The sequence below is a fragment of the Leishmania infantum genome, chromosome 30, assembly GCF_000002875.2.
Source record: "Leishmania infantum JPCM5 genome chromosome 30".
NCBI classification, from domain to species: domain Eukaryota; phylum Euglenozoa; class Kinetoplastea; order Trypanosomatida; family Trypanosomatidae; genus Leishmania; species Leishmania infantum.
The window spans coordinates 868,655-895,083 of NC_009414.2; the positions used below are offsets into that span (position 1 = coordinate 868,655).

A 26,429-nucleotide genomic window follows, 5' to 3' on the forward strand; every position below is an offset into this window, starting at 1 on the left:
CTCTTCCACGTCTTTCTGCTTGAGTGCAGCAGTTATGTCCTCCCGATTGGCGAGTGCGTGCTGCGTCCGTGCCCTTGCCGCTGCTGGGGGCGTGATGGGGGACACAACGACAAGACTTTCACCTGCGCTCCCTCGTCGCCGTGCCGCCTCTCCGCCGTCACTGCCTTCGGTGCGTGGAGGGCCGTGCAGAACGCTCTGCGGATCAAGCGTGAGGGCAGCCCGCGTGCTTCGTGGCGCCGCCAAGGGATCACGATGCTCCTGTTGCGCCTGCTTTCGTGGCAGGTCGTTTCTCAAGTTGCAGGAGCCGCGATCGTCAGCAGCGCTCCGCCTACCTTGTTCACTCTCCCTGCCGACGGCGCTCTGCAACTGCTGAAGTTCTGCGCCGGTGCGCAACAGCTCTCGGTGAATACGAAGCAGAATGTCCTCTTCGTCCAATCTACTACCGCGCTGTTGCAGGCCGGAAAGGGGGCCGCTGCTTGCCACCGCCTCTCCTGCCGTGACTGCCTCCCCCGCTGACTGCTTCGGTGCCGCGGCCACGTAGGACGGTGGCATGCCACGCTGCAGAGCTGCTTGCTGCTCCATGAGTTTTGCCACCGCCAGCCGCAGTTCGCTGATCTCCTTTCGCAAGCCGCGATCGCCACATTCGTCAGCAGTCTCCTGCAGCACTGTGGGCACATGATCCACGAAAAGGCCACCAGGCGGCGCCTGCGCCGAAGAAGTGGGAGCTTGGGTTGCGGCTTCGAACTGCTTCAGAGAGACAGCAGCGGAGCCGGCTGCCATGACAGCGCATCCTTCTAACCGCTTGTGCCGCTTTCGTATGTGCGATTCGACTGCGTGCCGACTTGGGTACACATTTCCGCAGAAACTGCAGGCTAGCTGAAGCACGGTGTCCACAGCTCCCCGTGAATGGCTCGCCTGTCCCTCTCTGGTCAGAGGCGCGCGCGATGGAGTTGACCTCGCACGCTGCCGCTCCTGTCGGAGCTCACGCAGCTGCTGCTTATACACTGCCACACACTCGCGCAGCTCTATGAGCTCCTCCTCGCAACGCCGAAGCTGCGCCGTCGCCTTTTGCGCGCGCCTCTCTTCGTTTTTGCAGCAGTACTTCAGGTACTGCATGGTGCATTGCATCCCCTGGACGAGCTGTCTGGAGGTGTCGAGTGCGTGGCGTGAGAGAAACCAATCCTGCGGCAACTCAACGCGGTGCCATCCCATCTGGCGAATTGTCGCCTCCTTCACATCCCGCGTGGCAGCACCGTCGGCGTTGTACAGAGTCTCGCCGTCGACGAGGGAGAGGAAGGCGACATCGCTAGGTGGGTCGCGAAGACGAAAGCGAAACGGCATAGCACGCGACTTCACAGAGAGCGCTGTCCTCTTTGGGTACGCTGCTACTCCTTTTCAGTCGCTTCTTGATGCGTTGGTGCGAACCTTCTCGACGGTGGATCGGCGCTACCTGAAAAACCTTTTATGTGCTCGCGCGAGGAGCGCTCTTGCGTGCGCATCTGTGTATTTATGCGTCTATGACGTTTGCAGGGAATGCGAGCGCTTGTGGTGATGGTGCACTCCTGTGGTGGGGGCAGATGGGGGGGGGCACGTGGCCCAATGAGAAAAACTTCAGTGCTTCCTTCCCGATTGAGAAGAACACGGGAGAAAGACGCGCAGTTGGCAAAGACTTCGGGGGGGGGCGCCCAGACGTTTTCGCCAGCCGTTTGTGCATGAGGGCGCCCCACAGCCAGACCAATACGTGTGTGTGCGTGAGAGAGAGTGGGCTGCATGAAGAGAGGGTGGCATGCAGCTGCGAGGCCAAACACGAAGCGAAGCGGAGGAATAAAGCGATGACCGCACAACGATGCACAAGCGATCCGTAGAACACCGGCAGGATTCACGTCGCAGCGTGCTGAAAAAAAAAAGCACAGTGTTGCATGCCCCGCACCTCTGACAGCGATCATGTAAGGATGTTTTGATACAGACCGTGACTCGTTTCTTCTTCCGCCGCTGCTTTTCAGGTTTTACGGCAAAGGCTGTAATCACTGACCACTGCCGAGGAACTTGTCCGCACTGACGCCGTGCTAGAAGACTTGCTTTCTTCTCTGCATATATATATATATATCACTTCTGCACGTACGTTGGAGCCAGAGTTGCTCTATGGAAGCAAGGCAAGACATAACCCCGACCACGATTTTATTCCAACGTGTCCACTCAACCGCGAACAAGTCTGCAACAGCATACGCCCACAACCGCAGCTCACCGGCCACTCCTGCGCCACAGCGGAATCCTGACCGTCTAGGGCGAGCCATCATGCCATGCAATCGGGGCCGCCCGCCTAACGGGCTCTTCCTGTCCTGCCTCAGCCCTTCTTCCGACCTGTGCAGTGCCGGAGGCGCCAGACGGTGACCCGGTTAGCCCTACACGCCGTGGATTGGTGTAGGTCGCGTGCACGGTTGTGCGTCAGGGCGCAGGCATTGGACTCTGTCGCTTGACGAGTAAGAAGGGGTGGTCCAGGTGCATGCCGGATGAGTTCAAGGAGGAAGTTGGCCAGATTCAGGTCAGGGCCCTGGGAGGCCCTGTCCACGAAACCACAACGACAACAAGTGCAACCCCCGAGAAACACACACACACACACACACTAACACACATTTCACAAGGAGACAGAGCGTTCACCGTTTGGTGGTGAAAAGTCGTCGCCTCCGTCGCGGTCAGAACAGTGAAGAGAGCGCGACAACGAAAACAAAATTACCAACGAGAGGGTGCCTTTGGTGTGAGCGAGGCAAGAGCAACGACTCTCCTTACCTGCAACGTGACCAGTCTCTGCCGTGTGACACGAGCTCAACTTCGCTCGACCCCACCGGCCCCGTCAGAGGGCGCCATGCGCCTGGTCCAAAGCAGCGCTAGACACGCGCAACGTACAGCAATGCGGCGACGCAGTCATCTGCGAGCACGGCCCCGGCATTAAACTCCACCCACCCCACGCGCCTCAGGCCTCCCGCCCTCCCCCACACACACACAGACATCAGTGGGCCAGTGCGAGGGGATCTGGGTGATAGGTTGCGCTCGAGCCAGGCTGACACTCTGCCCATCATGTGGATGGCACAAGCGTGTGCACGGTCGCCGCTCGCTCCAGCAGAACACTGCCCATCACCTGACCGCCGACATCAGCAGCAATGCATCGCTCCGGCCTCCCTACGTCGTCGGCACTTGGACCCTGTCAGCAGAAGAGATGCATTCGACGTTGGGCAGGGGATAAATAGGAGCTGCCTGGGCATCCACGCAGAGAGAGAAGGAGAGCGCGTGCCACAGTGCCCTGAGGATACCACACACGGAGATGTGTGTGTGTGTGTGCCCTCCCGGCATCAGTGAGGGATGGAGAAAGCAACACAGCGATACAGCAAGCATAACGCTGAGAAAAAAAAAACACAAAGGCGAGGAAACTTCCACAGAGCGGGAGAGTCGCGTTACACCAGCACAAGAACAACTGGGAGCGGAAGAGACCACCGTAGATCCTTGGTCCCATCAACACATTACAGTCGAGGCAAGCACCAATTCCTCGGGCGAGCAACAGTGCGCCGGGGGCGCACACATGCAAGGCACTACACTCATGCAAATGCACGCGGAAGAGATGCTTGCGCGAGGGAAACGCGAAGCACAAAAGCCAACGAAGAGAGGAGAAGGCTGTGTTTTTTTTTTTGGGGGGGGAGGCAGAGAGGGGGGAAGAGGGGAAGGTATCGCACATTTGTATGCAATGAGGGAAGAGGGTGGAAAACGGTAAGACGAAGAGATCCACGCGCACAGACACCTGCAGCGCACGTGCCTCAGTCCGTACAGCGTGGATGTGCGCGCACTTGTTCTCAGAACAACAACGAAAAAAAAAAGAAAACGAAGCCTACACGATAAAACTATGAACGGTTAAGAAAACGGAGAAAGAGACGGGCGAGAGGGCGGCGGCGGAGGAGGAGGAGGAGGGGGGGGGCGGCGGCGGTAAAGTGTACGAGAAGACACGCAAAGCTGAGCGCCGCAGGCACCAAAGGAAAAGGGCAAAGAGGGAACGATACCCCGCAGAGGCACACGCGCGCACGCGGAGACTCAGAGAGGCCGGGGGTGGGGGTGGGGCGTAGAAGCGGGAGCACGACAAGGCGCACCATTTTCCTCCGTTTCGTTTGCACGGGTTTGATCGATGGAGGGATCATCCAGGCAAAAACGTGGAACGGGCAGCGGAAGCGACGTTGGCGTGCCTGTGTGTGCATGAGAGGGGTCGGTCGGGGGTGGGGGGGGTTGTCCACCTACACAGTCCGACCGTGTCCATAGGGAATGGGTCGCCTTCTTCAGTGACGTCGACACTCGCGTCCCTGCCCAGAAAGAGAGAGGAAAAAAGCTGCGCAGGGGTACGAATCGCCCTCACTCTTGAAGGGTGCCTCGCTGTCCATTTCTCTCTCCGCACGCCTCCGCGCATGCGCGAAGAGGCCGGAGCTAGACACGCCAGAGCGTTGTCGCCTGCCATTGGTGCGGCAAACTCACACATGTTCCTGCCACATACATCAAGCTTGGTAGTAAGTGTTCAGGAACTCGCGAAGCACATCCTTGATGATCGTGCGATCAGGAACGCGCTGTGCCGTGCCGTAGAGCGTGCCGCTCGACTCCCCGAGTACGGGCTTCTTTCCATCGGCGATAAGCTTCTCGCTCTCGGCAAAGAGGGTGTCCCCTATCTCCTTCACGTCGCTCAGGAAGCGCGCCGTGACTGCCGTTGGCGTCTGCAGCAGCGTCACACTAAACTGCAAGCCGGATGGGAACTGGAGGGTGTTCAGTACCCAGCCGCGTAACTTGAGATCGTCACCGAGACGGAATATGTCGATCACATTGCTCGTAAAGGCGAAGACGCTCGCGGTCGGCTCACCAATGATGCGTATGTAGGGCAGCTTGCTCAACTCCGTCGTCATCGTCTCGCGTGTTGTGACGATTTTGTGGCAGCAATCGATGTAGCCCTCCATACCCATACGCACCATCGCCGCCCACGTGCCGGCAATCACGTTGCCTGGCTTTGACCCACTCACAGCAGGCGAGCAGTACATGCCGCCTGGCCACTCCGAAACACAGCAGAACTGGAAGCTGCGCAGCTCCTTCGAGCGGTACATGACCGTCGACGTCCCTTTAGGTGCGTAGCCGTACTTGTGCGTGTCACACGAGATCGACGTGACACCGCGATTGCGGAAGTCCACGACCGGCGCCGAACGGCCAGTCTTCTCGAGGAAGGGCATGATGAAGCCGCCCAGGCAGCAGTCGACGTGCATGCCGATGTTGTGCTTGTAGGCCATCTCCGCAATCTCCTCGATAGGGTCGACGACGCCATGCGGAAAGTTTGGCGCCGACGCCGCGACGGCGATCGTGTCGTACCGGATGTACTTCTCCATCTCCTTTGGATCCACGCGGCCGGTTGTCGCCAGCACCGGCACCTTGATGAGATCAATGCCAAAGTACTCTGCCCCCTTGTCGAACGCGGGGTGAATGGTGATGGGCGCCACCACCGACGGGTGTTCGATCCCGCGTGTCACGCGTCCCCAGTCGCGGTACGTCTTAAGGGCCATCATGATGCTCTCCGTCCCTCCGGACGTCACGACGCCTCCGGCGTCCGGAAGTAAATGGCCATTGTACATGTGCAGCACCATGGACACAATCTCCGCCTCCATCTTGCGCGTCGCGCCGAAGATGTCGCTGTGCAGCGGGTTGCTCCACTGGAAGATGGCCATAACGTCGTTCATGAAGGCGGTGTGCGATCGGCCACCGTGGTAGACGGCTCCACTGAAGAAACCTTTTTCGTAGCTGAGGTCAAGGTCGTGGTGAAGCTGGGTGACCAGCTGCAACACCTCCGCCTCAGAGCGGGACTTTTCCGGCAGAACGAGGGCTTTGAACTCGCCTTCCTTCGACGGCATCTTCACCCCACTTACCGCTTTCTTGACCTCCTTGCGGATTATGGGGGCCGCTAGAGTGCGGATGCCGCGCCACACCGCTTGGTAGCTGCGCGCCGTCAAGCGGCCATCGCGGAAGCAGTCCACCGCGATGCGCACCGCGACGGCGCCGCTGAGCGTGATGGCAATAACCTGCGTCGGGCTTTTGTCCTTCAGCCGCTCATTGAGGTACTGGGAGATGGTGGTCATGATGGCTGTGTCTTACGTGCGCCGCAGCACGCGGTCAGTACTTTACGACGGAGGAAGGGAGGGGGTCGCTGTCGTGTAAGAGGTCTCTTTGAGGGAGTTCCAAGACAAGCTTCTGATGGCGCAAGGAGGGTCGGGGAACGCGACGAACCAAAAAAAAAACACGAAGAAAAAACAGTGGGGTGCTCCAACGCGGCAACGTGGAAGACACCTTCGCAGCCGAACGGATGAGTGCAGACGGACTGCTTCAACTTCTCCTGCGGCGTGCGCACGTTCGTTCTGCTTTTCTGAGTTGGGGGAAAGAGAAAAAGAGCGAGACAGAAAACAACGTCAGAGACAATCAAGACGGCTGCATAGACTGAGCAGTGAGTCAAGCCTTATCTTCCATAGATGAGAAGGTCGTTCTCTCTCTCTCCTGGTGTCAACGGTCGCCCCCTTGTGGCAAGGTTGGCTTTGCGTTGATAACGCACACCCCACAACAGGACTTAAGGAAGAAAACGAAGATAATGGCGGCCCAAGCAGCGGTATCGCAGAGACCGACGGAGAAGGTGAATCAGCCGGCGGACAAGCACGAGCAACAGCACCGAACGTCAAATGCTGTGAGGTAAGCAGAGGAGGGGAGAGAAGGGGGTGGGGATGGGGGTGGGGGAGCAGAGCTGAGTTTGAAGCAATGATAGGAGTGGTGAGGAGCTGGAGCCCGAATGCTAAGGAGGGGGTGAGGGGTGAGAAAGGGTAGAGGCGGTAGGCGGTGAACGCTGGAGAGAGAACGTGCCGGAAGAAGCCGAGGGCCTGTGTGGTGATTGTGGTGAGGAGGATGGCAGGGCGGGCGGGGGAGGGGGGAGAGAAATGGAGTCTCACGCAGTCACACGCTCCACTACACAGCACACAACACAGACACACACGCACGCACCTAGCCGAAAAAAAAACACAAAAAACGAAACCGAGAAGAGATCAGAAAAACAAAAAGGGGGATTCAGATGAGGGCGTGCAAATTCAACTGTGACGACGATCGATCGCGCACATGCTGCAGGTGGCGGAATGTATGGAGTCGGTGCGGAAGATAAGGAAGCGCACAAGGGAACGAGAAGAGCGGGAAAGAGGCGGAGAGAGAAAGTCAGAGTGGAGCAGAGCAGTCAAGGCTGTCAGGGGCCAGCGAGGACAGGCTTTATCACAAGCCGTACTCTAAAGATCGCGTGAGCGAAAAAAAAAAGATGTCTGCGATGCTCTTTTCGCATCCGTGATCCGGTGACAAACGTGGACCATCATGATTCCCTCAAGACCAGGGGCCACCGCGCCTCGATGCAAAACGCACCCCGAGAATCCGCCCTCGCCCCAGTTCCCTTTACCCCCCTCCCCTCCTGTGAACTCAAAGGCCGAGCGTCGAGTGAAACGCTCGTACACAGTAGGAGACCATCTCAGCATCTCCTTCACCATGATGCTCGTTCGCCTTGCTGAGCGTGCGAGTACGTTGCTAATTTGCACAGGTCAGCAAGAGGAGGCAGGGCAGGGTAGGGAGGGCAGGAGGGCATAGAAGAGAGTCGTAGGCACGCTCCTTTCGTCCTCCGCAGACGGCGGGGTAGATGAGCAACGTCCATGATAAACGGAAAAACACAAAACGAAAAAACGCACACACACGCACACGCACACGCACACACACACACTCCAGCACACGGTCCTGAGGTAGAATAGGCAGTCCACAAGGGAGAAGGACAAGCCCCGCTAGTGGCAGCAGTTGTGTCTATGGTGAGTAAGCACATCAACGAAAAACGAGAGGCGACAAAAAAAGAGCTCTGTGGAAACGCAGCAACGTTACACCCGTCAACAACACGGTCCTCTACGGACGGTGTCCGCGCTGCCTCGTTCTCGCCCCCTTCCCCGTCCCCTTGAAACGCTCCCGCCATCTCGCCATCTCGTCCTCTCCCCCGATCACGCGCTTCCTTCCACGTCCACTTCCCGAGAAAGCAATGCATGCTTCGGTTCGCTTTTGCGCTGCCCGCAGAGATACACCGCACGGCAGCCCACATAGCGAGAGAACGCCTAAGGACGCTCGGCGAGGACAGAGGGAAGATGTACAACGGTGAGAGAGAGAAGAGAAGGTGCAGGAGGAATGGAAGAGAATCGGTCGCATATGGGGGGGGGGGAAGTTCAGTTTCACGCCTACACTTTTGTTCGCCTTCTCCCACCACGGGAGGGCAGGGAGAGAGGAAGCAACAAAAACAGATCGATAGCGAACAAACAAGAACGCATTGCAACGCGCCAGCCACCGGTCACCCTGGGTACGGACACCATGACGACAGCCAAGCAGAAATCGCCACATGTCCCCCTACGTCACCACCATCGCAACCTCTCCAAAAAAGAAACACACACACACGCACAAGGATGTGTGACGGTAGACGGCGCATGGAGCCAAACGCCCCAGTCGTGGGAGCCCGTAGTCGTCCCCTTCTCCTCCGCCGTGACGAGTGTGTTCAAGTCATCTCGCAGGACATTATGCACCCGCCCATCGTGGGCGACCCTGCCTAGAAGAGGATGGTAAGGGACTCGCCGGGGTAAAAGACAAAGCAAGCAGCGATGCGGGGGTGCAGGTCGGCCACCACAACGCCGCGATCGTCACTGCCGTTCACGACGATTCGAAGGGTGCCTTGCACGCCATCGTACAAGAAACGAATACGATCGCCGTTGCGGCACACGGGGAGGCGGCGCACGGCAGGTGTGTAGCGGCCGATTCGACCGTCAACCACGTCGGCGCAGGCCGCCTTCCAGTAGAACCCCTCCGGCACCTGTGAGGACTGCGACGTCTTTTCCACCACGCCAATGAAGGTGTCCGAGATGGAGTCGAGGCGCACCTGCCACGACACCACACCGCGGTCCTCTGGGAACTGGTCAAGAAGTGTTTGGAACATCTCTTTGCTGCGCACGCCAATTTGCGTATCGCCACCGCCGCTGGCGACGCACCGCAGTCGCACTCCTTCTGCCAGAACGGTCGCCTCGACATCGTCGTCGACGGGGAAGGTGAGTCGCAGGGGTGTCGATAAGGTATTGCCGGCGAAGGGGGAGACAGAGCCGCCGCCATTCATGGACATGTTGCTCGCCGCGCTAAGCCTGCCGGATCGGTTCAGTCTAGATAAAGTGGGATGGTTGTGCTCTATTGTTTGCAAATCTAAGCCAATGTCGAGGCTGGTCAACGTCATCTCGCCCAGGCTGACCACCTTGAAGCCGCTCCCCGTCACGGCGGGCAGATCCGTGTTGAGGCACTTGCCAAACTGCGAGTGACGCTTCAGCACCTCGTCGTCTGTGCCGCCGTTCTGAATCGTGTGAAACTGCAGGAGAGTCTCGTTGACGCTGTTCAGCTTGTCGAGGTACTGCCGCCGCGACGCCGTCAGCGCGGCATCACCGCTATCGCGAAGGTTTGTCAGGGTGCGCCGCACCTCCAACTCGCGCTGCATGAGCTGCTGCTTGAACGCCTCGAAGCGCTCCGTCACCATGTTCTCGACGGCATCGTACGTGTCAGAGTAGAGCAACGAGACGCGATTCATCTCCGCCGCCTGTTGCTCTAATCGGTGCTTGACCTCGAGGAGAGATTCCATGTCACGCGACAGCTGCTGCCGCGCCTCTGCAGCGGCCACCGCCACCGTCACATGGAGGTGGTCGCGATGCGGCCCGACCTGCAGGCAGTAGGCGCAGCACACCTGCCGGCACTGCGAGCAAAAAAACTCGGCTCGGTATTCCTCATGCCCACGCAGCGGGCATCGTGTCATGAAGTTTCGACTCGACTCGCTAAGCTTGCCAATGGCATGATCACGCTTGGCGCTGTTCCTGTGCACAGCAATGCAGCAGTCCTCACAGTACACGCACATGCACTCACCACACTGCACTTTGGCAGACGTCGTCTCGCACCACTGGCACTTCGGCGGATTGGACGTGCCGCGCGCCAGTATTTCCACATACACCTCAGCCTCGTGGTCAGCGTACTGCGCGAGATTGTGCAAGTGTACCTCGGTGTGGGAAGTGGCGCATAGCGGGCACTGGAAGCCGTTGCTACCATTCTCGGAAAGTTGTCTTCGGACGCAGCCGGTGCAGAAGGAGTGCTGGCAGTCGAACGTCAGCGGGTGATCGAGCACATTGAAGCAGATACCACATGTGATGACACGCGCGGGCATGATTCTAGATGTGTGCGAATGTGCGCCGGCGAAAAAAGAGGGTCGCACAAAGATGCCACGCGACGGAAAAGGTCGGCGGAGATCGGCGGTGGAGGGCGCTCGGGTTCCTCCCAAGAAAAGATGGCGGCAGGGTACACTGATCCGAGGAGTGCGCTGCCGCTAATGGGGAAAGACGGCAGAGATGAGGGTAATAAAGTCAAATCACCTTCTCCCGCTTTCTTCTATGTGCATGACTAGATGTGTATGTGTGGGGTTAAGGAGGGGAGGGGTGTGTGTTTTGGGGGGGGAGCAAGCAGCCTGCGAACCGATCAGTGCCGAAACACCCTCGCAAGCGCTGTCGCACTAAAGTGAAGGAAAGAAAAACAAAAGGCGCAAGAAAGCAGAGAGCCACTGGAGCCCGTTTCCGTGTGCGCCGTCCATGTGAAGGAGATACAGAGGGGAAGGGGGCGTCAGCGGCTTGTCTTCGGCGGTTTCGCCCCTCCCTCCTTCCCTATGCATCTAGCCAGAGACCACACACACCAAAAAAAAAAAACGAGCGCAGCAATGCGTTTGTGCACGTCTGCGTCGAGTGTTGCAACAGCCAACGCATGTATGCGTGTGTGTGCTCATCATCGGCACCGTCCAGAGGCTGTGATGCCGACCAGGCACGGTGTCGAAGAGCCTCGAATACGACGCAATCAACTAGGCTGCGAGGTTTCGTGTCCATGTGATTGGAGTACAGCGCCGCTTACACATCCACACGCACACACATAAACAGACACACGCATAACACTTACAGACTCAATCACGCGCCGATGGGTAGACCGTCACGCACTCACACACACACACACACCGCACGCGGCAGCCAACTAGCAGACAAGCAGGCTCACTGGCACTAGTAGCAGACGTGGCCGGATAGAGATGACAAGAGCGACGAGACATAATAAAAAACACACATACCAGAGCGTATGAGAGAGAATACTATAAGGCAGTCCACGCAGTTTCGCACACCCGTCGATTCACTGCAGCGATCGTGCTGCTGCACGTACGTTCACCACTGCCGTGCATGAACACCCGGCACACAAGCACACTGACATAGTCAAAAGACAACCTCTGCAACCGCGGCTGTGCTGCTCTTTCTTCCAGTTTTCAAGTTCTACTTTACATTGCACGCATCGAAGATCCATGCGACGCCCTCCTCGAGACCATCGCCAGACTTCGCACTACACCCTTGAATGTGCCAAGAGCGGTCACGGTAGTCGCTCAGCTCGAGCGCTTCGGCCACCGTCTGCGGGTCTTTCGCGGTAGCCAAGTCCTGCTTGTTTGCGAGCACCAGAACAGGCACCTTCGGCACGCTTTTTACGACATCGACAAACGCCTCGTGCGCCTCGTGGAGGCGACGCTGGTCGGAGGAGTCGACGACGTACATGATGCAGTCTGTGTTGGCGTAGTAGTCCTCCCAGAACTCGCGCAGGGCACGCTGACCTCCCAAGTCGCAGAGCTTGGCGCGCTTGCCGTCGCGGTTCACATTCATGACGTTGAAGCCCTGCGTTGGTCCCTCAGGTGCCTCTACGGGGTGCTCCTCAGCCACGCCTAGCTTGTTCAGAATCGTCGTCTTGCCCGCGTTATCCAATCCGAGAATCAGCACGCGAGGCTCATTCTCGCGCTTCATGCGATTGCGCAGACCACGGAGCATGGTGGAACAGCGATACCGAGAAGGCAAGAGAGCGGCGATGACTACAAATAAGAGAGAACGAGAGACCGAGTAAAAGGGTGCCCAGGCCAACACACACACACACACACACACACACACACACAGCAGAAGGCACAGAGGAGGGCAAAGAGGGCTAGTACGAATAGCGCGGATGCCGCCGGTGCCTTTGCGTGCGTGTTTAGATAGCACTCTCTCCCTCTCCCTCTTTCGGTGGCTCTGTTAGCAACAGAGGGAATCCCGTATGATAGGTACGTGCACGTGCGGGTGCAGCGGAGGTTCGCCGAGATTGAGCCAGAGACAGGTGAAGCAGAAGCGCTGAGGGTGTCCTTTTGCGTATACGTGTATGTATGTTGACATACTCTTCAACAGTAAAAGAAAAAAAATATATGCAGCCGTTGCCGTTCTCGAGAGCGCGATAGCAGGAAGAGGAGGTGGTAAAGGGAACCACAGTTGCGCGGGCGTGCAATGTGGTGGCGCGCAGGATGGTGCAACAACGCATCACACAAAGCAGCACCAGAGCGGGTGTTGTGAACAGACACGCACGTCAAGATGAGCGAGTGAGGCAGACGCCGGCAAGAAAGGTCAAATGTGCTGGCAGGAGAAGGGCGAGCGCGTCGAAGAAGCCAGCAGGAAAGCTACAGTGCGCACGCTGCCTCTCACTTCCCTACACGCGCATCAGGGTCGGATTTCTGCAAATTGGCACCCTCTGTTGTGCAACTGAGTGCGGCAAAGCTGCGCCGCTACGTCCGAGCGGAACGGTAGCCCTTAATTTTCCTGCACGGCACAAGTTCTCTCTTTCTCTCTCTCTGTGTATGTGTGTGTGTGTGTGGTGCAGGGGCGTCCAGCACAAAGTCGCCTCGGTCGTTTGAACGAATTAGCAGATGAGCACTCATGAAGGTAAGCCACATGAAGAAGCACAGCAGAAGGAAAAAAAAGAAAGAGAGCCACAGCCACCGAATACGGTGGCACAGGAAGAAAAAGAAAACACTCCCGCCATCTCGGATTGTCGCCCCTCACAAGTCATACCTTACGTGAAGCAGCGACGGCAAAGACCCGTCTCCTTGCAGTGCTGGAGGTCTCGCGTGCGGGAAAGCACCTCCTGCCGCGACGCCCCGATACTGGAGAGCAGCTGCTGCAGCTCGCCGGCGCGGGTGGAAAGCGCGTCCACTTCTCTTTGCAAGACCGCAATGGTTCGCCCATGACGAGCTGTCGCCTGCGCGGCCTCGTAGTCAGCCCGCTTCATCTCCTCCTCGAGAGCGGCTGCCGAGTCGTCGTCGTTGACGGTTGCAGAGTTGCCATCGCTCAAAGCCGAGTCGTGCATAGATGCCAGCGCCCTAGCTAGCCCAGAACACTGCACCGCATCGGCAGCGGCACCAATGGGGCCGACGCACGTGAGCCGAGCCTGCTGCTCAGCTCGCACTTTCTCAATAGCTGCCATGGTCTCTGCCAACGCATCCTCAACAGCTGTCTTTTCTGTCTTCAACAGCGCGAGCATCTCGCTCTCTTGGCGCAGCGCGCCGATGCAGGACGACGTAGCGGCGTCCTCCTCCCACGAGCGCCGCAACGACTCCAGGTCCTGTGCCCGTTCGTGCCAAAGGACCTTTTCCTTCGCCAGCGTTTGCAGGTCGACCTCGATGGCTGCCGTGTGCAGCGCTTCTTCTGCCTGCGTCTTGCGTAGGCGGTCGGTGGCCTCCATCTTCTGCAACTCCAGTTGCTGCTGCTCTGCCGCCAGGACCTCGAGGTCGTCTTTCAGCTGCGCCTCCTCGGCTTCCGCAGCCTTGGCGGCCTGCACCAGCTGCTCCTTCTCTGCGGTGGTAAAGGCGATCTTGGCCTCCTGTTCCCTTTGGCTCATGCTCAGCACGCGGCGCTGCCGCTCAATGTCATTCATGTGGGCGATGAGGACCACCGCTGAGGAGTCGTGCGCGGACATTTCCGCGTCCCCCGTGCTGCTGCTGGGTGTGGTGGTGCGGCGGTGGTGGCAATACCCTAGTGAAAGAAAGTGCGATGTACAGCCGCGAGAAAGAGGGTGAGAGATGCGGCCGGCAAAGCAACAGCAAGTGGGCTGGAGAAAGTGAGCCCCGGTATGCGCCGTGGTGCTGGCGATATGCATGCGTAGGGTAGACGAAGAAAAAAAAAGAAGCGGGGGATGCCGAGCAAGGAGAGCAGTGGAGCCGGTGGAGGGCAAAGAGGGCAGTTCCCATTTCAGGCATGCCCTTTTCGTCTCCCACAAGAGAGAGAGGGAGGGGGGAGGGGCAGGAGAAGAGGTGAGGAGAGAGCCGACGAAGATGCGCGAAACTAAACTCGAGCGAACAAGATCGTCGGCCTTCCGGAGCATGCGCGAAATGGGGTGTGTGGGAGGGTATTCCGAGTTCAGCGGTCTAGTTGCAATTTGAGATTCTCGGCGCATCTCCGGGGCTATACATGGAAGTGGAGAAGGGGAACCTGACCAGAAAAATAAAGGCACGGAACACAGCCGCCAACGATGGAGCTCTGCATGCTGCGAAACAAGTACATCCCCTCACAAAGACGTGCGAGAGCCAAGTACAGCCAAGGAAACAAACGACTAACAGACCAGGAAGAATCCTGCAACGGAAATGCAGTCTCACAACACTCGTTCTATACGGTGGCGTCCGTGTCGGGGCGGCAGCCACTGCTGGTCTCGCGCAGCCCAATAACGTTAGCATAGGAGGCCCACAGATTTGCCTCGCACTGCTCGAGCATTGCAGGGATGCACTGGGCCCCAAGAAGGGACCACAGGTCGTCGGAGTCGTCAGGCGCGACAACAGAGGTGACCACGTCAAAGCATGTGCCATAGAGCAGACCCTTCACGCGGCACGACAGGCGCTGCGCCACAAGGTCGTACGGCTCTGGGGCTATAGAGGCGATAGAGAGTGCCAACGGGATTTGGTGAGCCTGCATCGCCGCAATGATCGGCACACCACCCATGTCACGCTCAATTACGCCTCGTAGAGCACGCTCATTGATGGTCATCTGAGCGAAGCGCCACACTTCCGACACAACACAATCCTGGAGAGTAACGGCGAGGCCGACGTGGCGCAAAGACGCGGCGACTAAAGTCACGGAGTTGAACCGCTCCGTGCTTTGCGACAATTCGAGCGTCACCTGCGCCATGTGATGGGCGCTGAAGAGGCGACCGTAGCCACACACCAAGAAACGGATTGCCGAAGCGGGGGCTGAGCCCTGGTCTGTCCTCTCACCAATACCCCGAGGCACACCGACTGGGCGGAGAAGCTGCATCAAGATGGGCTTCTCCGTACATCCCTCTACGAGAATGGCGCCAACCACGAGCGGGTGCACGCACCGCGCCGTCAGAGCGATGAAGCCGGCCTCACAGTCCATCTCGAGCGTCGCATCAGGTATAGCCGTGTTCTCCAGACTCAGGACCGCCATGCCCTTCAGTGACAAGCGCACTCGGTCGTCTACGACGTGGCCCGTCAACACGCGCAATGAGGCAGCCACTTCAATACGCAACCCACCCACATCATACGCCGTGGCGTCCCGCCTTGCCGACAAAAACAGCTCCTGGCCGAGGTCTCGCTCGTCGCCCCTGCACGCGCGAAAGATCGCCTCCAGATCCTCGACAGCGCAGCGATCCACCGCGATGTGAAAGCTACTCAGTCGCACCGGTAATTCACTTTCTCCCCACGTGGTGTCGACCGTGCAGGCACAGTTGCAGCTGCACAACACCCCCGGGAGGAGCACCTGTCCCTCGCCCTCCAGCGGCGCAAAGACCCAATGCGCGACGTTGCTGTCGCCTTCTCCGCCTCCAGTCGAGGATGCGTCCACCACGGGTACGGAGCCTTCCACATGGCAGATGGTTGTGAACTGCAGGTGAGTCACTACGGCGCCAGGGAGCTCCGCAACCGTGGCAAAGCGAGCGTTTCCGAAATCGCCGCGGAGGCTAACCAAGGGCAGCCCGTCGCTATCCACGGCACCCATCAAGCTCAAAGGAAGTTCCACTTCAGGGGTTGATCCATCATTCTCCGGCTGTGCCGCTGGCCGTCCTCCCGCCAAGGCACCAGCGCCGCCTACAAAGCGTGCTCCATGAGAGACGAAGTTCATCTGATGGAAGCGCTGCTCCGCAGGTGCGTCGCGGTCCGCGGAGACGCCATCGGCGCTTAGCATCAACACCTCGAACTCGATCGATTCCATGACGAGGCCAGTGAGACCAAAGTTGACACCATTACCGGACACGGTGAAGCGCAGCACCGCGCTGCGCTCCTCGCCGCCGACTCCGCTGCCCGCGCGAAGAGAGCCGACAGTCAGCACCAATGTGGTCAGCACAATCGCGTTCCCTCTTGCATCCACCACGAAGGCGCTTGCCGGAAGGATGTAGCGCAGCACATCCATCACTGGGGCCGGGCAGCACGCCAGCGGGCATTGCTGCACAAAGTTGACACCCGCGGCGATCATGTAAGGGTACGGGCTCACAAGAGGCTGTGAGTCACGGGTGCTGGGGACGCCCATGGCATACGGCGGCGTGAAAACGATGTCGTTGATTGCGAAGGCCATCGTAAAGGGTCGTTCGTGGAAACCAACGGCGTAGAGGAGCGGTGCCACGGTCGGAAAGTGGTGGATTGGCTCCCAGTTGGATTCAGTGACGCGAACGACAACGAGCGGGCTTGCGACGTGTTCACTCAGCGGTGTGATCGCGTCCGCCGTGGAGAGGAGCGCGCCAAGCTGACGCTGGAGCAGAGTGGAGAGACTCCAGAACACGGAAAGAGAAGCGCACACCCTAGATGCCGGGAAGCCGTACCAGTCCTCCGCGAGGGGGCCGACGGCTTCCAGACACGGATAGAACCAGGACGTTGTCCGCTTCGTGAACTGCAGCGCCTGCCGGAACGCTAGCGGATGATTCAGAAGCTCGGCGAGGTGTAGCACATGCGGGCCGCCGATCGACGTGGCTGTCGTCGAGGCCACGAGAAGGTAGATGATATCCGACGAGAGATGCTCCTTCGAGAGCCACTCCGAAACTTCAGCAGGAATTGAAGGTGGCAACAGAGGGGCTACCGAGCGCGAGCTTCTGCCGTCTGCCTCCTGCGCAGCCTCCTCGCCGCCCAGCCGCATGTAGCTCCCAGCCTCCTTTGCGGCCTTCTGCAGAAAGGACTGGTACATCTGCTTCATCTTCTGCACAGTGCCTGCCACCTGCCCTAGTCGGCTTATGGCGTCCGTCTGCCGCGGTTGATTCTGCGCGCGCGTGTACTCCTCAAACGCATGCAGGCACGACTGCATAAAAGCACCTTCACGACTGAAGGCTTCAGAGATCCATGAGCGGAAGATGGTGTTGGTGTAGTGCCCCGGTGTTGGCTTCGCAACCTGCGCAAGAAGAGCGTGGCCACCACGTCGAATCAGCCACCGTGCTGCGTACAAGCTAAGAGTGAAGGTGAATGGCTTGTCCACCGGCAGTGGCGCCTCTCCTGGCAACGCTTCCGGCGGCACCACTCGTCGGGTAAAGCGAAGCCGCCAAAAGGCCGCCTTAGGCACCTCCACCCAGCGAAGCGAGACGGTTTGGTCGCACAGGCGCAGCACGGTTTCGGCAACGGCGACGTAATCCTGCCCATTATCGCTTGTCTCTACGAGTACCTGCTGAAGCGGCTGATTCGCGGACACCTGCGGTGCTGGCGGCGCTGGCGCTGGCGCCTCCGCGTCTGCTGACGCGGAGCCGCCACTCTCCTCTCCAAGTGCCTCCGCGACAGCGGGTGCGACAGGTTTGTCTACGGTGTACTGAACGAACAGCAGAACCTGGTCAAACATCACCGGAGAGAGAAAGGACCACGTCACCGCACTCGGCGTCGAATCTTGCGCCGTGTCTGAGCTCTGCAGACTCTGCGCGGCGCACTGCAGCACCGGCATCGGGGGAGCTATGCGCGCCGTAGATTCCTCCGTTGTCCTGCGGTGCGGTGCGCTGCCGCTCAGCATGCTTGGAAGATGTACCTCCGTGAACCCGCTAGTGCTCACGACCATGCCTGGTATCTCTGCTGTGTCGACCAGCTCCGCATACTCACTGCTGTGCTCGAACCACTCCACACCCTGCGGCTGATCGAGAGAGGTTTCATTCACCGGGCGAAGGCGCCAGTGGGTACTGGGGGAAACAAGGGTGCCATCCCACGAGACGGACGCCACAACCGCGGAAAAACTGTTCGACGAGTAGGCGCTGTACAGTGCATCTGCACAGCCACTATCCATCACGGCTGCGAAAAGCCACGAAGTCCCATCAAGGCCCAGGTACTCTACGTGGTAGCGGGCGGCGCTGCTCGGAAGCGTGGCGCGCACCCGCACCATGCGCTGAGGACGCGTCAACCTCAGCATCGAGACGGATGCGTGCTCGACTGGTGCTTCCGCCACAACCGTGACGGACAAGTTCCTGTGCAAGGCTCCGACGGTCGCGGCCGCTGTCGCTGCAGAGCCTGGATTACTCGTCGTGGGCTGGGGCACAAAGATGGAGATGTGGCTGGCTGTCGGGCGGTGGCCGAGCCGCACACGCGTCAAGTGCAGCGTCACGTCAGCGGATGATTCAAGCACGCGCAGACGCCAGAGGACATGTGCTCCGCAGCTCGGCCACGAGAGCGAGCACAGCTGCGGTCTTGACGCAGTCGCCATTGCCGTGCAAATCGTCGTCTCAGCTGCGATATACCATTGTCTTGCGTCGTTGGTAGACTCCACGGCGATGCGAGCCATGCAGCTGCCCCTTTCCCCAAAGAACTCTGTCTCCCAGAGCGTCAGGCCCAGCGGGACGTTCATTAGCTGGATAACGCTGTTGGCGACACACTGCAGCTGATATGGCGACGTAGTCGCACGATCTGCCATCGGCCACAACAGTGGTGTCGCTCTCAGGCAGCCGCCGTCGGCGTTGTACACGGTAATAAGGGGGCCGTCGTACTCGTGTGCGCTGAAAGACGAGATGATGAGAGAGGACGGGGGGCAATCACCGGAGGCGGCACCCGCTATCGTCCTCCATTCACACTGCAGGCGCCAGTAGCGATAGGGGCCATCTGGCAGCCAGGAAAGTGTGCACCTCCCGCAAGTGTCGCTACCGCGGATCAGCTTTGTCGTCGTGGCGGAGCAGATGCCCGGCCCGGCAGCCGTGCTACTGTGCCACATCGTCCACGTGCACTGAACGGTGAACGGCGATTTATCGCGAGGCTCGAAGGCAACGCTGCACAACGCCACCGGTGACGATCCGTAGTCCCACATCAGCTCGTACGTAACGCCGTCAGGCGAAGGGCTCAAGGGAGTGGCCGTGGCCGAGGCACACGGCTGCAACGACAGCGTCACGACTCCTGGAGCGCGTTGGGAGAAGAAGGAATTGATGTCTGCCACTGGTGTTGTTGCTGCGTCGCCCGAAATGCGCGTCGGCAGCTGGCGACAGCGCCGTCGTGGCACGGTAAGCAAGCGCAGCTGCGAGTATGATTGAGCCACCGCAGACTCCGATGCAGTCGACGACGGCATAGCAGCGAAGGCAGCATTTGGATCTTGCGAGGACGCCACACGCGACAGCCGCCAGTACGGGCACTTGCTCAGCGCGCAGGCGTCAGTTGGCGTCCATAGCGTGTCGCCGCACACACGGCCCCCAGCGGCTTGGTAGTGCATTGCCACATCCTTCCACTCGCCCCCGCCGTTCTCGCTGCACTGCACTTGCCAGCACGTCCTCTCACCAGCCCGGCCGCCGGCGCTGTAGAGTTGCATGCCGGTGATCATGAGGTCGTCGCCCGACTCCCCTTGCGCGTCTTTCAGGAGCTGCGGCACATCGAGCAACACGCTACAGTGGTGTTGCGGCTGGCCCCACTCGCTCAGGTAGAGCGGCACCGAATAGAAGAGACGCGACTCGGACAGCGGGTCGGCAGCAGCTACCCCATCATCACCGCCATTGCCGTTCTCGGCCATGAGTTCGGCCCTGGAAACTCTTTGCACGCTGCGATCCCAAAACATGTACCACGTCGACGGCGAGCTCGGTGTACACAAGACTGTATGAAGAGTGCTGCCAGGGGGCGGCGGCGGTGCACGGAAGCGATTCGTCAAACATGCGGCCAGTAGCACTGGGAGATCAAGCACCGCACCTGTTTCCAGATCAAACTCCACGTACTTCACCTCCCGTTCCTCTAGCGAAGACGCGACGTGAAATATACCGATCACCGCGTCTCCCTCCTCGCTAGACCAGCAATTGATGACAGCGATGACGGTGGCGATGGGCAGCGACCCTAGTTTGCCCAGCAGTGCCGAGGTGCGCCACAGCAGCACGTCGCTAAGGGGTCGCTGCTCGTGAAGGTCCCACAGCAGCATCCAATCACCGCGGAGTAGGGCGACCCTGCCTGGGTGCTTGCGTGGAGCGACGTAAAAGACTGCGTCCCAGCCAAGCACAAAAGGATAGGGTATGTCGCGGAAACCCGTGCGGCGCACCATGGGCTGTGCCTCTGCTTGTGGTGAAGCACTGCTTGCGCCCTGGTGGGCCCAACCCAGCTGCAGTATGGAGGAAGCACATACGAAGACACATGTAGAAATGGAGGAGCTCACGAGCTCCGGCATCACCGCGTGCGGGACGAACCAGCCGGCGCCGCTGCGACTCGGGTCATCGGCGAACACGGGGTGAAAATTGTCGCTTGAGATCAGCTTCCTCGATGCTTGGAACAGCTCCTCTGCTTCAATGATGAGGGGATCGCCGGTGGCGGCTCTGCCGCTGTGAGACGACGGCTGCGCGGCTGCGACATCGCCATCACCGGCGCTGGGCTCCCGCGGTAGCGGTGGCGCCGTGAGCGTTACCGGTATGCACGGCGAGAGCACCGTGGGCGCGGGCAGCTGCGTTTCTGCGAAGCTGCCCGGGGCCGTCTCCATCCAGAAGAGACGAACAACACCGAGACAGGCCGGCACCGGCGTGCGGAATCGCAGCCTCCAAAAGCGCGCGGCAGAGAAAGTCACAGACCCGGCGCCGCTACCCCATCGCGCCGCTACCACCGGACTCGTGATTCGAACAAGAGCCTGGGAAAAGTACATCGTGCCATCGGTGCTGCTGTCCACGGAGGCCACCAAGGAGGAGAGCTGCAAAAGTGACGAAGGAAGCGCGGAGGTGTCGAGGACCAGCAAAAGTGCCGTGAAGATGCGCGGCGGAGCGGAGGCGCCGAGGTCATATTCAATGAAGGATACCCGTTGCGCACCGTCCACGTCTGCGGCGCCCCCAGAAGCCTCCTGCTGCTGCGGCGGTGGCGACGACTGGCCCTCGGCAGCGAGACTATCCGATATCTCAGACGCACGCGGCCGCTGCGGCTCCTCTGCGTCGCCGTAAAAGAGGACTTCGTCGTGCCAGGTCGAGTTCCCCGTAAACTCGATGCCAGTTTCCTGCGCTGACCAGCAGCGCGATAGCGCCAGCGGCACCCGCTCTCCCAGATCTGTCGCAATCAGCGAGGAAGTAATTCTTGTCAAGGGACTGGTCGAGAGTGGCTTTCCACAGCTGCCCTCAGGCGAGTATGGCGCTCCTGAAGAGGTGTTGGCAGTGGCACTGTTTCTCTCTGTGCCTGCGTCATGCGGGGCCACGGCGGCGAGCGGGGATACGTTACTGGTTTGCACCTGCCTCTCAGGATCAAAGACGCACAGCTGTGGCGAGGAAGCAGCCGAGACGGTGCATGGGTGCGTAAGCGTGCATTCTGTCTCAACGGCCAGCTTACACAAGCCCGCGAGCGCCGCTGTGGTGAACTGCCGAAAGAGAAGCGGCAGGTTCCGCAGGGGCGTCTCTGTAGTGGGAGATGAGTGCTCCTGTACATTAAGAAGCCAGCGGCGCTGCCGCTCAGGACGCACACCCGCGCCGCTCTCCTGCGTTTCAGCTTCCGACGCAACGTCCTCCAGGGGCTGCCAGCACACTGGTATCACGGCGCCGGTGCGACTCACCACATAGCAGGCCTCTGTGCTCTTCTCAGAGTCCGCACTCCGAATGCAGAAGGCCGTCATGGGTGCTGTCCCCAGAAGTCCCTGGAGCTGCACGGAAAGCAGGAGCGGCAGCGCTGTCGTTCCGATGCTGCTTGGACCGGTCATCGCCCGCGCCGCGTCGTCGTCTGCGTCACTGTCCACATCGCTTGACTTGTCTCGCTGCATTTGTGCGGACTTGGCATTTTGCGACGCTGCGGTTGTTTGCTGCAGAGTCCGGATCAGGTCCTTTAGCGCGGGCGGCATGGAGGAGGAGTTGTGCCCCGCTAACACAGGTGGGCCACCTGGGCCAACGGTCTCCCTCGACGGCGGGTCGAGAAAGCCCATGCCACCGACGCAGTGCCGTGTGGACGTATCGAAGACAACGTAGCAGTAGTCACGGAAGAAGACGAGCAGCTGCGTATGAGGGATGTGCACAACGCCATCCACCCTATCATGAAAGATGGACGGCAGCCGACGGAATTGGCCGTGGCTGCTCGTCGCGTAGGGACCGTCCACGCACTCGGCCAGGTAGAAATCAAACAGCAGCCACTCTCTCCCGGAGAAGAAGAAGGCGAGGTGAGGCTCAGTCGGGTGCGCTACCGCCGCGTCAACACCCGTGCGGAAAGGAAAATCTACTAGCAAAGGATCGTCACACATTGCGACTGGACCACAGAGGAGTCTGGACTCACACTGACTGTAGGCGCTCACAGTATCACCAATGAACAGGAGCAGTATGTCGGATACGGGTGACGAGGAGGAAGTAGCGGTGTTGTTGCTGTTGCCGGTACTCCCCGGAAACGGCAACACCAGCCACGGCTTGCCCAAAAGTCGTCCCGGAATCGCCGCGGGCGCGTCACCGCAATTCGAAGCGTCGAGAGCGTGCATGTCATCTGCGTGCATCCTCTGCAATGCGCTGTTTGAACCCCTTCTCAGTTGCTTCACAGCCGATCTGGGCTGGTGAAGAGCACGTAGAAACTCGAGAATCCCAACCGACGACGCTGCTTGAAGGGACTCCTGCCGCTTTGCCCTTTCGCCCGCCCACTTCCGATGAAGCTGATGCTGAAGGTTCTGGTCAAATGGAAACGAGGGCCGGCTCTCCGTCCGCAAGGCCGTGGAAGCCGCGTTAGTGGTGCTCATCCCCTCCTCTGACGCTTGGCTCTCGGCAGACTTCGCCCTCAGCGATCCTTTCGGCGCCGAGCTGGTCACAGCAGACTGCCTCAGCGTCTTTCTTCTTCTCTCGCCCAACGGCAGAGCGGACGGCGGACTCGGGGTCTTGGCCGCGGCATGCTTGGGGGCCATCGATATCATCTGCTCGCGCCTCACGCTCCTGCGCTGCCGCGACGCCGATGTCGACCGCCTTGCCGCGACGCCTGTCGGGGTGCTATCGAGCTGCAGAGAAAACTTCGGAACGCGAACGGTGGTGACCACCTGCGACGGGGCTGGGAGTGTCACGATCCACTGGCGTTCAGCAGTGGAGGTGAGTGGGTGGGACATGAGATCAGCCCCCTGCCTCACCGTACTCAAGCTCAGTGCCGCTTGGTCTGATGTACCGCCGTCCTTTGCGGTCGTGAGCACGGCCGATGCGGCGCGTAGCGCCTCTTGTAGCCAATCGAAGCATTCCCGAGTGCCGATGAGCTCACTAAAGAAGAACAGGAGCTGAGACGGGAAGCGGCTGAAGAGCAGCACTCGCTCCCAGTACGTGCGCGACGCCGTTGCATGACCCTGACGTCGCCGTCCCATGCCGGGGCGGCAGTCTGAGAGGTCAGGCTCCGCCATCGCCACCTGCCTCGCCTCTAATAAGCTGCGCAAAAACCGCAGCGGCGCCGGCAGATGCTCGTGGCTCAAGAGGCGTCGCATTTCCTTCACGTCGCACGACCCAAGCGCGGCGCCCCACACTGTGACGGCAGCCTGTCTCTGCTCCAGTCCCAACACCATTAAGCACATCAGCAGCCGTCGCAGAAGGGCAAGCGCGTCCGGCGATGTGGCGCCGACGGGGCGTCCAACCAACTCGTAGCCGTGCACGCACGCAGCTCGACCGGCTGAGCGATACTCTATCCCCACAGTGTCCAGAAAGACAAAGGCCAGCCCTCGGACGATCTGCAGAAAGACGGTCTTGGGAAGGTAGAAGAAGCCCTTGTACCCGACATGGATGCCGAACGGGAACTGGAGAATGATGTACACCGTACTGTGGAGCGTGATCTGCCCGATTACCTTTGCCGTTGTGTAGAAGCCGTGCTTGTGGACCGACGTATCAGGCGCTATGACCCCGTTCGGCAGCGACAGCCACGCCACGACAAACTTCACGGTCACCAAGATAGAGCGTGCCTGCCGCCGCAGCGTCCATAGCGCCGCGCGTATGTTATCGAAGAGATCGCGATGCGGGCCATCCACCACGCAGACCCGCTGCCGCCGGTGAGCAAAGGCGCGGTGGAGCCACTTCCGCACCGTGGCCTCACCGCTACTGCTGCTCCACGTGGCCCAGTCCGCGACAAGGTCTCGCGGTGGGGCTTCGGCGGTGCTGTTGCGCCCACGGTACTTGAACGGCGCCTCGCTGACAGGCAGACAGCCAACCAACCGTGCCGCCTCGCAGGCGCTGGCCAGATCCATGCCAATGGTGCGCACCGACTGTCGGCGCAGCTGCCGACCAATCGCAAAGAGAAGATAGGGATCCATGGGAGCCGCTTCCTCGTCCGCCAGTGCACTTGCCACGGTCAAGGCGCAGTTGAGCTCCCCGCCACAGACGTCCTCGACCACCTCCCGCTCGATGTCCACAACGCTGAAGTTGACGAGAGGAAGTCGCTGGAGCGCGGCGTGGCCGCCTGCTGCGCTCGAGAGTGGCGGGTAGCCGCTGGCGTAGCTGCAGTTCACACCGCCGTAGCCGTACAAGCCGTAACGCACCAGGTGACGCACGCAACGTCGCGAGCACGGCTGCAGGTTCGCGTAGAGCCCGAAAAGACGCCAGAGCCGCACGAGCGCGACCGGTGTAACCACGGCCCCATGTTCTGTGATGTCCTTCTGTAACACGCGTAGCAGCCACGTAGGGCCGTCCTGGGAGCATTCGGCTGGGCAACCACACACGGTGCAGCGAGGGAGACAGAGGGAGTTGTCGTCCTGGAAGAAGGCATCGATATCGATGCGAGCACGTTTGGTACGCCATCGCTCCTCCAGCACAGCATCCACCGGCCCAGGGACTAGCAGAGACGGCGAGGGGGCAGAGCCGTGCTCAGGCTGCGGGGCCTGCTCCGCCTCCACCTCCGCCTGCAGTCGCATATGCTCGCGGGTGAGGTAGGCGCGGAGAAAGACGAGGTTCGGCGCATTGTAGGGCTTGTGCATCACGAGGGCCTTGGTGACGCTGGACACGCAGCGGCACAAGTCCTCCGCGAGCGACTCTGCACATAGGCCAGCGCAGACCGCTAGAATGCCCTTATTGCGATTGAGGCACTCCTGCCAAGCACCGCACAGCACTCGCAAACCCGCGACGCTCACAGACTTTGTGGCGGGCATCAAGTACTCGAGCAGCAAGCGAGTGACCAGCGTCTCGCACGACGTTCCCGCCTTGGACGACACAGCCGCTCCGCAGATCATACACTCGCTGATTTGGTGCGTGGCCTCGGCGTGGCGGTTGCATTGCTGCTGAATGGCAACGTACTTTGGCACCGACTCGTCCATCAGCACCTCTGTAATGCGCGTGTTATGCGTCACGAGGTGCAGCAGTTCCTTGGCCCCGCCGATGGTCAAGGGAACACCACGGATGTCGATCTTCTCCAGCTGCGGGTGCTGCGCAAGGCCGGCACACACTATCTTCATGTCCTCCGTACTCAAGGCACATTTTTCGAGGAGCAGAGCACGAAGTGGTGTGCACTGAAGGGTTCGAATGATGGGGCCCACCCCACTCTCGCCAAGGTAGCCATTTTCAAACTGGATGATCACGGAGCCGAGCAGCAGCTGCTTGAGGAACGTCGACTGGATAAAGACGCCTTCGCTACGGCACACGGACTCGTAAAACACAGCCGCCTCCTTGGGATTGAGGAGAGCGCTGCTCGGCAAGGCTACCGGCGTGATGGACGAGGCCATGCTGCTGCAATCGGTGCCGCGCCCCCGCTCTCTTTTCCTTCTGTGCGTCTTGTGTGTGTCTGTCTGTGTGTGTGTGTGTGTGTGTGCGTTCGCTTTCTGTTGTGTCCCGATGCGCGCGCGAGTAGGCGGTGTATGTAGTTTTATCGGGCGGGAGAGGGGGACCAACGGCTTGGAATCAGCGAAGCAAAATAACCGCAGCAGAAGAAACAAGAGAAAAAAGAAAATGTCCCCAACGAATACTAAAAGAGAAATCAAATGAAAGCAAGAACGGCGTCTCCACCGCCGGCGTTTCTTTTCCACGTATTTCTGAGCGTGTATGCGTTCCAAAAGGGTGAGTAACCCATCCACCACGTCTGTGATGCCGCCCAGCAACGTTGAATGGTGTTCAAAGGCAACGAAAAAAAAAAGATTACGCTTCAAGAGAAGTTCCCACTGTACATGAGAATG

The 26,429-nt window shown here is 59.8% G+C and overlaps 5 protein-coding genes across 5 annotated transcripts; all 5 read right to left on the minus strand.

The window, feature by feature from the left end:
• Window positions 1-4,529: 4,529 nt before the first annotated feature.
• Window positions 4,530-6,143, minus strand: SPL (putative sphingosine 1-phosphate lyase; the record flags this gene model as incomplete). The annotated part of the gene is made up of 1 exon (XM_001467045.1): window positions 4,530-6,143. The coding sequence occupies one exon, from the start codon at window positions 6,141-6,143 to the stop codon at window positions 4,530-4,532; it is 1,614 nt and encodes a 537-aa protein (XP_001467082.1).
• A 2,516-nt stretch (window positions 6,144-8,659) lies between these two features.
• Window positions 8,660-10,300, minus strand: LINJ_30_2370 (conserved zinc-finger protein; the record flags this gene model as incomplete). Its single annotated transcript, XM_001467046.1, has 1 exon — window positions 8,660-10,300. The coding sequence occupies one exon, from the start codon at window positions 10,298-10,300 to the stop codon at window positions 8,660-8,662; it is 1,641 nt and encodes a 546-aa protein (XP_001467083.1).
• Window positions 10,301-11,435: 1,135 nt separating this feature from the next.
• Window positions 11,436-11,975, minus strand: LINJ_30_2380 (ADP-ribosylation factor-like protein; the record flags this gene model as incomplete). The annotated part of the gene is made up of 1 exon (XM_001467047.1): window positions 11,436-11,975. The coding sequence occupies one exon, from the start codon at window positions 11,973-11,975 to the stop codon at window positions 11,436-11,438; it is 540 nt and encodes a 179-aa protein (XP_001467084.1).
• Window positions 11,976-13,020: 1,045 nt separating this feature from the next.
• LINJ_30_2390 (conserved hypothetical protein) lies at window positions 13,021-13,923 on the minus strand (the record flags this gene model as incomplete). The annotated part of the gene is made up of 1 exon (XM_001467048.1): window positions 13,021-13,923. One exon carries the CDS (start codon window positions 13,921-13,923, stop codon window positions 13,021-13,023), a length of 903 nt encoding a protein of 300 aa, XP_001467085.1.
• A 686-nt stretch (window positions 13,924-14,609) lies between these two features.
• On the minus strand, window positions 14,610-25,982 carry LINJ_30_2400 (conserved hypothetical protein; the record flags this gene model as incomplete). Its single annotated transcript, XM_001467049.2, has 1 exon — window positions 14,610-25,982. The coding sequence occupies one exon, from the start codon at window positions 25,980-25,982 to the stop codon at window positions 14,610-14,612; it is 11,373 nt and encodes a 3,790-aa protein (XP_001467086.2).
• Window positions 25,983-26,429: the final 447 nt, after the last annotated feature.